This window comes from Leopardus geoffroyi, chromosome B1 (genome assembly GCF_018350155.1).
Source record: "Leopardus geoffroyi isolate Oge1 chromosome B1, O.geoffroyi_Oge1_pat1.0, whole genome shotgun sequence".
In the NCBI taxonomy this organism is placed as follows: domain Eukaryota; kingdom Metazoa; phylum Chordata; class Mammalia; order Carnivora; family Felidae; genus Leopardus; species Leopardus geoffroyi.
Window position 1 is genome coordinate 15771738 of NC_059327.1, and position 12081 is coordinate 15783818.

General features: G+C 40.3%; 1 protein-coding gene across 3 annotated transcripts in view; it reads right to left on the minus strand.

Moving 5' to 3' along the window:
• The window catches only part of CFAP97 (cilia and flagella associated protein 97), a 40039-nt gene extending 28178 nt beyond the window's left edge, over positions 1-11861 (minus strand). The window contains exons 1-2 of one of the 3 annotated variants that reach the window (XM_045453333.1): positions 11732-11861; positions 1854-2890 (exon numbers count right to left, since the gene is read on the minus strand). In XM_045453333.1, the coding sequence (XP_045309289.1) occupies positions 1854-2874 (1021 nt within the window). In that variant the 5' untranslated portion in view covers positions 2875-2890; positions 11732-11861. Of the gene's footprint in view, positions 1-1853; positions 2891-11600 lie in introns of all 3 variants that reach the window. The other 2 variants (XM_045453354.1, XM_045453343.1) reach the window with 2 other exon arrangements.
• Positions 11862-12081: the final 220 nt, after the last annotated feature.

The window sequence follows — 12081 nt, forward strand, 5'->3', positions numbered from 1 at the left end:
ATGAGCACTGAGTATAGACTTGTTGAATCATTACACTGTGCACCTGAAACTAATAACACTGTATACTAATTATACTTTAATTAAAAAATTAACAACAAAAAAGGGCACAAGACCTGAATATATATTTTTCCAAAGATGACATACAGATGGTCAATAGGTACATAAAAAGATGCTCAATATAACTAATCATTAGGGAAATGCAAATCAAAACCACAATGAGATATCACCTGTCACAATGGCTAAAATCAACAACACAAGAAACAACAAGTGTTGGTGAGGATGTAGAGAAAAGGGAACCCTCTTACACTGTTGGGAATGTAAATTGGTGCAGCCACTACAGAAAACAGGACAGAAGTTCCTCAAAAGATTAAAAACGGAAATGCCAGGGGCGCCTGGGTGGCTCAGTCGGTTGAGCATCTGACTTCAGCTCAGGTCATGATCTCACAGTTCGTGAGTTCGAGCCCCGCATTGGGCTCTGTGCTGACAGCTCGGAGCCTGGAGCCTGTTCTGGATTCTGTGTCTCCCTCTCTCCCTGCCCCTCCCTCACTCACGCTCTGTCTCTCAAAAATGAGTAAACATTAAAAACAATTTTTTTTTTAATAAAAAACCCCAGAAATGCCATATGATCCAGCAATCCACTTTTGGGTATTTATCCAAAGAAAATGAAAACAATTTAAAGAGATAATATGCACCCCTATGCTCACTGCAGCACTGCTCACCACAGCCAAGCTATGGAAGCAATCTAAGTGTCCATTGACGGATGGATGGATCAAGAAGATGTGGTATATATATACGATGGAATATTACTCAGCCATAGAAAAGAAAGAGATCTTGCCATTTGTGGCAACATGGACCTAGAGGGTATGATGCTGAGTGAAATAAGTCAGACAAATACCATATTTGTCTTTCACTTGTATGTGGAATCTAAAAAAACAAAACAAATGAACAAACAAAACTAAACTCTTAGATTCAGGAAAACAAACTGTTGCTTACCAGAGGGGAAGAAGGCTTGGGGGAGGGAAGGATGAAATAAGCTAAGGGGATTAAGAGGTACAAACTTCCAGTTATAAAAATAAATTAAGTCATGAGGATGTAATGAACAGTATAAGGAATATAGCCAATAAAGTTATAATAACTTTGTATGGTAACAGATGGTAACTAGACTTATCATGGGGATCATTTCATAATGTATAAAAGTATCAAATCATTATGATATACACCTGAAACTAATAGAATACTCTATGTCAACTATACTTCAAAAAAATTTTCAATCTTAAAGGAACTGAAACTTAAATTATGTTGTTTCATCAACTTGGTAATTATTTTCAAATAATGCTCTTTAATATTTAACTTAAAATCTGAATAGTTCCCTACAGTTTATTCTGAGTTCTTTCATTTGCCAGCATTCTCACCACTTTCTCTGACATGAAGACAACAGGTTAGGATATTTTTAACTTCAGCGCTGTTGTCTTTCTTAAAGAAAAAAGCGAAATGTATCTTATGCCCACATCCCTCTCAAATGTGAAAAACATCTGGCTCCGCCTCCCCCACTTATCTTATCTAGCTGTTCCCTCTAGGTTTTATGATTTTGTAAGACACTAAAACAAAATTTACGGTGAAGTAGTTTCTACTCCTAGTTAATTAGCTTTTCAATAGTATAAATGATATTCCAGATATTTTTACGGTAAAATAGAGTAAATGGAAAAGTTACTATAATATCAATTATCCAACAATAAAATATATTTAGAAAAATCAATGCAAATTCATAGCAATTGATATTTTAAGCTCAATATACCATGAAGTTTAATATGTAAGTTCAATATATACAGCTTTCAAAAAGAAAAGAAACTTACCTTTCAAAAGATGATTGAGGTCCATTGTGTCATGTAAGACTTTTTGTTTATAACTGTGGTCTACATTGGAATCTAACACTGAAGATTCTGGAGTGAGATCAGGCCCAGTTTTTTCTTTCCGCTTTTTGGTTGATTTCAAACATTTTGAATTATTTCTTAAATCCTCAACATTTCCATATACTTCTTGACTCACGTTTTCTTGCCTTTTAACTTTTACTTTTTGATCATTTGATGCTCCCAGTTCAAAAGACTGAATAGGGCTGATGTCTGGAGTTGAGAGAGGAGTGACATCTGTCACAGTATCTTCAGATTCCTCAGTGTAGTCATTGACTTTTGGTTTAGTACTTGAAGGCCGTGTTCCTGTTGAGTTTACTCCTGATTTATATTTCTGTTTTGGTGACAAGTGGGTTACACCAGACAGACGTTTCTTTAATGATGGAGATGTACCAGAAATACAGTTATCAGACCCTGCATCTGAACAATCTGTACCTGAACTTGAAGATGAGGAAGACAAAGAGGAAGAGGAGGAAGAAGAATTACTTTTGGAATACTTTTTACTTATGTTTTTTTTAAGGTTATTAGGTGGTTTAGCTGACTTGGACCTGACATGCTGCATTTTCCCATCATCACTGCTCTCCTCTCCATCTGTATAATAATCATCGTCACCTTCTTTCACAATTTTGGGAATTCTACTTGGAGTGGGTAAGTGTATTTTATGCCCTGTTGTAGCATCCCACAATTTTTTTGATCTTGAAGTGGACAATGATAAAGAATTTCTGGTTCGCATATTATTTTCTACGGGGTGTTCTTCTGGAAGAATTTTCTTTTTTATTTCATTCTCCTTTCTTTGTATTCCAAATTTCAAGTTTACATTTTCTGTATCTTCGTCTATTCTCCTTTTAGGGTCATCATTTTGCTTGTCAAAAACTGAGTTACTTTCACATTTCTTTTCTTCTTCAAAGTCACTGTCAAAGAAAGAATGGTCCACTTCACCTTCTGATACATCTCCAAAACGATCCATGATGGCAAAAATATATCTGAAAAAAAGTGGCCAGTGTTACCATCAGACTGAAGAATAATTTCTTAATACTTTTCATTTTTTTACAGTAATTGCATATCTCAAACTGAGACGTTTGATTATAAAGAAACATGACAAAAACACCCCAAAAATATTAACTCAGTGAAATGATAATGGGGCTGAGTTAACAAATTGTACCAATGATTTGAAAAATAAGTAAGTCTAATAATTCAGTTCACGAGTCATCAAGGCAAGCATATCGCAAACATATACCTAGGTGAACCCTAAGGAAAATCTGCCTTCTAGAAGTACAATTAATTTAGACTAAGAAAGGATGATATTAAAACCTCCTAAAATTAGCTAGGCCAGCTTGAATTCAGAATTTGTCCTCTAACACCATTCTACACTAAAAACAAAAAACAAAAACAAAAACAAAACAAGAATCAAAAAATCATAATGACTTGGAAGGTAGCTGATTCTATTTCTGGAGGTAAAGAAAAACAAAGGCCTAGAGTATTTTACTGTTACCAGAAGGCACAATATTCAAATATGCCTGATATAATGGTAATACAAGAAAGGCTCCAGTTTAAAGGGGCCTCCTCTGTTCAGGTTGCACAATTTAACACTGAAAAACAAAACACACAAAATACACTTAAAAAAATTTTTTTTAATGTTTATTTATTTTTGAGAAAGGGACAGAGCATGAGCAGGGGAGCGGCAGAGAGAGGGAGACACATAACTTGAAGCAGGCTCCAGGCTCTGAGCCGTCAGCACAGAGCCCGATGCGGGGTTCAAACCCACAAACTCTGAGATCATGTCCTGAGCTGAAGTCAGATGCTTAATTGACTGAGCCACCCAGGTGCCCCCCAAAATACACATAAAAGTGAAAAAGTCCTTCTGTGATAACTTTTAGTCCATAGTGACATTCAAAAGAGCAAATAATATGAGCTGCATTAAAGGAAAGGCATATATAAACTAATAACATATAGCCAACAATCCAATTTTGTGCTCAGTATATTCAAATTATGATTAATTCTATTATGTAAAATCAAACAATAAAAGATTATATAATCTATATTCTAAAGCAATCATGATTCTCTGGAGCCTTTAATTGTTGAAGTGATACTGCAACCTATAAAATCAAGTACAAATATGATTTAAAAATCAACCAAACTTACATTACTAATACTAATGCAATAGGTTAATATGATAGATTAGAGGTATATATGGTAGTACATTTTATCATTGGGTAAATTTTTTTGCCTTTAAGGTTTTGAAGAATATAAGGCATATTAAAACATTTAACTATTCACAATCAACTATTAAACACTTAGGGAATCTGATTAAATTAGTAAGGTTAGACTTATAATTAGGTTTATTAAAAATGTCTAAGTGCTGGGGCGCCTGGGTGGCGCAGTCGGTTAAGCGTCCGACTTCAGCCAGGTCACGATCTCGCGGTCCGTGAGTTCGAGCCCCACATCAGGCTCTGGGCTGATGGCTCAGAGCCTGGAGCCTGTTTCCGATTCTGTGTCTCCCTCTCTCTCTGCCCCTCCCCCGTTCATGCTGTCTCTCTCTGTCCCAAAAATAAATAAACGTTGAAAAAAAAAAAAAATGTCTAAGTGCTGGGGTGCCTGAGTGGCTCAGTTGGTTAAGCATCCAACTGCAGCTCAGGTCATGATCTCATGGTTCGTGGGTTTGAGCCCCCCATTAGGCTCTGTGCTAATGGCTGGGAGCCTGGAGCCTGCTTTGTATTCTGTGTCTCCCTCTCCCCCACTCACACACTGTCTCTCTCTCGCTCTCTCAAAATAAAATAAAAACATTAAAAAAAAAAAAAGTCTAAGTGCTTACTAGGACTTCCTCTATTAGATATGTCAGTATCCCTGGTCAGGTGTTCAAGGTACATAAGAAAATTAAATATACTAAAATTGAATTGTGCTGCAAGCTTGCAAATGGCATACAATGTTCAGGGAAATTTAAGCTAAGTCAGATTAATCAAAGTACAAATAAGTTTTAAAATTCTAACATATTATTAGAATTAAATTGATTTAAATTGAGATGTGTAAGTAGATCTTAAAAATTTAAGGGGCGCCTGGGTGGCGCAGTCGGTTAAGCGTCCGACTTCAGCCAGGTCACGATCTCGCGGTCCGTGAGTTCGAGCCCCGCGTCGGGCTCTGGGCTGATGGCTCAGAGCCTGGAGCCTGTTTCCAATTCTGTGTCTCCCTCTCTCTCTGCCCTTCTCCCGTTCATGCTGTGTCTCTCTCTGTCCCAAAAATAAATACACGTTGAAAAAAAAAAAAATTAAAAAAAAAAAATAATAATAAAAAAAAAATTTAAGAAAAATTAGGTAACTTATACCTAAATATTAAATATAAGAAATATTATTTACTAAGAAAAGAAAAAATATTATTTCTCATAGCACAGATCAATGCCCTCTTAAGTTTTAAAACTCAAATCAGCAGAAGGAAGCCTCCTCCACAAGTCCTCAAAAGATATTTAATAAGGTTTTAGATGTCATATTTATCCATTATGGAATTAAAGTCTACTCTTTTTTTACTCTCTTAATTTATAAAAATCGAAACATCTCTTTTCAAGGATTTTGGCAATTAATTTTCAGAGCTGTAAGAAAGCCATAAGCCTTCTGAATCAGTACTTTCATTTCAGAAATTTATCCTAAGGATATAATACTAAAAAGAAGGAATGGAATTCTCATATTATTTCAGTAATACTGAAAAAACTTGAAGAGGAATATGATTCCATCAAAATTACTATTATATCAGGAGTCAGCCAGCTACTGTGCATGAGCCAAATCTGGCCTGCCATTTGTTTTTGTAAATAAAGTTTTACACACTACAGCTGCAGAGTTGAGTAGCTGTGAGACTATATAGTCCACAAAGCCTAAAATATTTACCAAATGACTGTGGATTATGGAGGTTGTGGATCTCTGCTTATATTATATCAGAGATATATGGTATCATTGTATCCGCATGAAAAATGAACACTACAAAACTGTTAGCCATACTGGGTTAATAATACAATTTACACACTTAAATAAAAACCAGGGGGAAAAAGGGCAAAATTAAGTCGACCTGTTAGAAGAAAAACCAACAATCCCACTGCATTTTTTATATTTCCATCACTGTTATTATAATAGTGTCCTTGCAATAAATTAAGCAAATAAGTGATGACTGCGAGTCTGTGCAACGAAAAAGAAGGAACTGAGTCAGACACACTCAGGCTCAAACTTGGTTCTACCACTTCCCAATTGTGTTTCTGGGTCATGTACAAGGATGTTCATCATAGCCCTACTGTTTATAATAGAAATGAGTTAGGGAAAAACTCAATGTCTAATAAGAGGAAAATGGATAAACGAAATGTTGTATGTGATATACTATATGTCAGTCAAAAAGGGTGAGCTGAGATCTATAAAAATAAAGTTTACTAAAAGAGCAAAATTAAATGAACAACAATACAATTATGTAAAACTTAAAACTAAATTCCTCACAGGCACAGTTACATAGCACGGACTGGAAGGACATACATTAAACAACTATAAGCTGTGAAGGGACGCAGACAGTTGGGGGGCGGGGTGAGGATAAAGAACCTGGCAGAGGCTGGTGATCCTGGGTCATCACATACCTAAGGAGTGTGACTGGGGGCGCCTGGCTTGGCTCAGTTGGTAGAACGTGTGACTCTAGATTTCAGGGTTGTGAGTCTGAGCCCCTCAATTGGGCCTAGAGCCTACTTTTTTTTTTTTTTTATGTTTATTTATTTATATTTGAGAGAGAGTGCAAGCAGGGGAGGGGCAGAGAAAGAGGGAGACAGAATCCGAAGCAGGCTCTGCACTGTCAACACAGAGCCTGATGCTGGCCTCAAACTCAAGAACCATGAGATCATGACCTGAGCAGAAATCAAAAGTCAGACACTTAAAGGAGCCACCCAGGCACCCCAGAGCCTACTTAACTAAGAAAAACTTAAAGAAAAAAATAGTATGATTGGTCATTGTCAATCCAATTCTGCCCACCTGAGTTCAGAAAGAAAAACGACCAATTAAAATAGTCACTGAATGGTGAGTAAGTAGCTCTTATAAACATTGTCACTAAATTTCCAAAAAACATTACCCTCTTTTGCAAGGTAATCAACTCTTTCATCCAAAATGTCAAGGGATGGAATAAAAAGGGGTTATTATTGTTTTTTTTTTTTCTTTCGCACTTTGTCACATGGGTACGAATACCTTTGTGATTAAAACCAAAAAAAAAATTTTGTAGGTTTCTTCAAATTTTCAAAACAAATGGTTTCATGGCATAGCCCAAAGCATAAGTTTTCCTAGTCAGTTTAAAAAACAAATCTTTCAGGGGCATCCGACTCTTGATTTCGGCTCAGGTCATCATTTCCCAGTTCTCGAGTATGAGCCAGGCATGGGGCTCCAGGCTGACAGTGCAGAGCCTGCTTGGGATTCTCTCTCTCTCCCTCTCCTCCCATCCCCCTGCCCTCCCTCCCTCCCTTCCTCTCTCTCTCTCTCTCTCTCAAAATAAATAAACATTTAAAAAAAATCTTTCAGATGCGCCTGGGTGGCTCAGTCGGTTGAGCGTCCGACTTCGGCTCAGGTCATCATCTCGCGGTCCGTGAGTTCGGGCCCCGCATCGGGCTCTGTACTGACGGCTCAGAGCCTGGAGCCTGTTTCAGATTCTGTGTCTCCCTCTCTCTCTGCCCCTCCCCTGTTCATGCTCTGTCTCTCTCTGTCTCAAAAATAAATAAATGTTGGGGCGCCTGGGTGGCGCAGTCAGTTAAGCGTCCGACTTCAGCCAGGTCACGATCTCGCGGTCCGTGAGTTCGAGCCCCGCGTCAGGCTCTGTGTCTCCCTCTCTCTCTGCCCCTCCCCCGTTCATGCTCTGTCTCTCTCTGTCCCAAAAATAAATAAAGGTTGAAAAAAAAAATTAAAAAAAATAAAAAATAAAAAATAAATGTTAAAAAAAAAATTTAAAAAAAATCTTTCAAAAACAAATCATCCAAATCATTTCACCTTTCATCTTCAGAAAAATTTGTTTACATTTTTCAGGAAACACACAAAATTAACATAACTAAGTTCCATTTGTATTAGTGCTATTATTCTAGTACAACTAACAACTAAAATGTATCTGAGCTTAAGAAGTTTTATTACTCCTATTGGGGCGCCTGGGTGGCTCAGTCGGTTAAGCGTCCGACTTCGCTCAGGTCATGATCTCACGGTCCGTGGGTTCGAGCCCAGCGTCGGGCTCTGGGCTGACAGCTCAGAGCCTGGAGTCTGTTTCGGATTCTGTGTCTCCCTCTTTCTCTGACCCTCCCCTATTCATGCTCTCTCTCTCAAAAATAAATAAATGTTAAAAAAAAAAAATTTTTTTTTAATTAAAAAAAAAGAAGTTTTATTACTATTTACCAATGAGAAAAATGAAGCAGAGCAAGAACTTGCCCAGAGTCACACAACTAGTGAGTGGCACAGCCAGGATTCTAAAGCAGGCATAGTTTAAGGATCCTGTTATTAACCCCTGTTCTATTCTGCTTCAAAGTATGGTCCTTCCAAAGGAACTAAGATCTGTTTTTGTTTTTTAACCTTTAAGATACATGGCTGTGATATCTATGATTTATATGATGGTAAACTGGGTAAGGTAACAAGATTTTCTTCTCATCATTGGGATTTTTAAAGGAAAACAGAACCTGTTTAGCAATGGTTTTAGGAGTTCTCTGTAGGAGAGGATGGTCTGTACAGTTAAAATAAGATACACATGCCAGTGATTGCCATGCATTTTGCTAATCTGCCATGTAGCAGTTTTCCTCTAACAAAGTAAATTGGAACAAATCTCACTGGCACCACAAATGAAATAAACTAGTAGCCTTAGGTAAATTAGAAGTGTTAACCTAGGTAACAAGAATTCAGAACTTTGAATTAACTTGTGACTCCCTAGAATCCAATATGAGCTTGTGACCAAACCCCCTTTCCAAATACAGTAGTGAATTCCAAAGTTAATCCTGGCAAGGAGAGTGACAATTCTGGAAGACACTAAACTTGAAATGTTTCCAGCAAGCCTCCTCTTTGTGTATTTGGCATTTCAAGTTAAATCTTGTGATCCCTGATAACCTTGAGTGAGACCTACGTGAAGTTCCTCAAGATGGTACATGGCAAAATAATGCAAGTTAGAACTAATACCCTTCCTGTATCCTCAGAGATCCCCAACAGTCCTGAAAGGAAAAGATTGTACCCCCTTACACTAGAACTAAGGCCTAGCACATTTAAACGGCCTGACCAATTTCAAGTTATTAGTTTGTTTCTGTATGCTTCTTGTGATGTCAAGCTTTATCAAATTTGTGAATTAAAAAAAAAACTGAGATGGACGGTTGAAAATAAAGATTCAGAAGGTTCTGGATAAATGGAAAAGAAGCTAACATTCATATAGGTTATATACTAAGCACTTTCTAAGCACTTTTTCACTGATCAACCATTTAATACTGGTAACAGCTTTGAGGTTCGAGATGAAGAAACTGCAGCTCAGACAGGTTAACTGACATATTCAAGGCCACGTGGCCAGAAAGCAGCAGAGTCAGGATTTGGATCCAGGCAGTCTGGCCAGACAGTCAGCAGTCTTACTGATTATGCTATACTCAAATAAGCAGAAGAATATTAATAAGCAAAAAACCCAATGGGGAGGTATACTCTGAAACAGCCAAATAATAACACAATTAATAGCACAGGCACAGAATGAGGGAAGGTAAGGAGGGAAGGTGCACGGAGGACCCCAGCTTAAAAGAAGATTCTTTGAAAAAAGACGCGGAGCTTACCAAGCGGCAAAAGCATGACTTAGGAACCAAAAGACCAAAATACTCTTAAATCATATCGGGATAGTAATATACAGTCTAAGGCAACTTGAATTATATTCTGCTGGTCAAACTACTTCTTGAATGAAGCATTTAGTTCTGGGTGCTAGGGGGAAGAGTCTAGAATTTAAGTCATGATCAGTGGTTTACAGAACAAGGCATTCATAGGCTAGTAAAAGAAATGGCTAAGAGAAAGCAGGTATTCAGATACTCAAAAAACTGTGATATGAAAAAAGATTTTACAACTGTTATTGGTAGTTCCAGAGGTAGAACTTGCATCAACAGATGTATAATGTATAAGGAAGCTGTTCTGGAATTAACGTAAGAACTGCTCAAATGGAATGGGCTACTTTCTAAGATTATGAGCCAGAAGTCACTAGACAATGTTGGAGTAAAAACTACATGTCTACTTGCTGGGATGCTACAAAAGGAATTCATGTATTAGATATGATTTTCCCAACTTTAACATTTTATGAACTAGGTCTAAATCCCAACATCAATCTGTAAGCCAAACGATTAGGAACTTCTTTGAAATCCCTATTTTTCATAGCTAAGTTTCCCGCCTTATCTCCTTACCAAACTGCGAATTCCTGGCATCTTGCTCATCTTTATATCCCCAGTGCCTAAAGTGGGATCTGACAAATATTAGACATTCAAAGAATGTTTACCCGATGAGGGAGTCTGGAGTTAGGAGACTGAAGACCGAACCCTAGTCTCTTTGCTAGCTATGTAAGCAGAAAAATCAATGCTTCTCCCTGAGCTAGTTTCCTTGATAGTTTCCCACAATCGTCCCCCACCAATCCCCACCGCACCCCCCACACAAGAATTAAGTATCCCCTTATTTGTATTTACATGGCTCATGTCTTCCTCAACAGTTGTAAGGACCCAACTTCCTAAGTGGTCACAGTTCGTGGGAGGTGGCGCATAAACCCTGGGAGACTTTTCAGGCATAACATCCAACAGACAAGGTTATCGTTACGATTTAAACACTCCAGTGGTTTAAACGTAATTTACAGAAAAACTATCCAGTGATCCCATCCACCAAGTAATCCTTCTGATAACATTTATTTCCAAGTTAATGAGATTCCATTTACATAAAAATATGCATTTAATGACACTGTAAAGATTCTCTTCACCACATACTGGGAAAGGGTAAAAATTAAATGACAGATCACTTAATAACTCTTCTGGGGCTCAATGAAAACCGGCATGTGCCAAAGCTGACTGAGCGTCCCTTGGACACTCACCGTTTGTCTAACTCTTACAGAACCAGAAATACTAATGTTCAAGATACATCAGAAAAACACACAAATAATCTGGCATTTTTTAAACTGTCATTTTGTTACTGTGGCATTACACTGTTTCTATAATTATGTATATAATACGGTCCAAAGAAGGTAACCCGTGGGGTACACGAAAATCTCGGCCCGAAATAAACATCCCTTTTCCAAGAACTCGAGAGGGTCACTTTACCACCTCCTCCGGACCACCCCCTTCCCCCACCCCCACGGCCCCAGGCAGCAGCAGAAAACTGACAGCCCCTCAGGCGCCAGGGTTCAGAGTCAAGGCCGCGGAGGTGGGCGGCGGTGGCCGGAACCCAGCTCCTGGTTACAACCACTTCTTAACTCCGGCCGACCCCGGTCCCCACTCCATCCCCGAAAGCGTCCTGAGGGCAGGCCCGGCGGCTCCCACAGGGGCCGGCTGGGGCTGCGAGCGGCCCCACGGACCCGCCGACCGCAGGCTCGGATGTCTTTGTTGTGGTTACACCCGCCACCCGAGAGGCCGGCCGGCCCATAGGGCCGGCGGAGCCAAGGGCTGAGGGGGGGGGGGGGGGGGTCCCGGCCGTCCGGCCTTCCTAACTTCCCACCCTGGCTTCCTCATACCGACTCTGAGTGCTCGCCGCAGCCTGGGCTCCGTAGAGAGGAAACGGATCCCGGAGGGGAAGGGTGGCGGGCGCGTCGCGGGCGGGGCGGCGGGGCGGCGGGGCAGGAGGGGTTGCTCGCGCGCCGCTTACCTGGGTGCCGGAGCCGCTGCGGCCGCCTGGCGCGCCGCCCGAGGCGTTGCAGGCTCGCGCGCACACGCTACCGCGCGCACGCAATCTCCGCTCGCGGCTCCCAGCAGCCTGGCTCGAGCTTCCGGAGGCGGAGACAGCGGAAAGGGAAAGGAGGGAGCCGAGGGAGCGCTGCGAGCCACGCGGGAACTGGGCGGGGACCCGGCGAGCGGCGCGGCTCCTGGTGGTTCCTCTCCGCTCCTCGCGGCGGGCGTCATAGAGCGCGGGGGGTTCGCCGGCGGCCTAGAGAGGCTCGACGCGCCGTGCGGTGGGTGGCCGGGACTGGGAGGCAGGGCCCGCGACTCTCGAGTGGG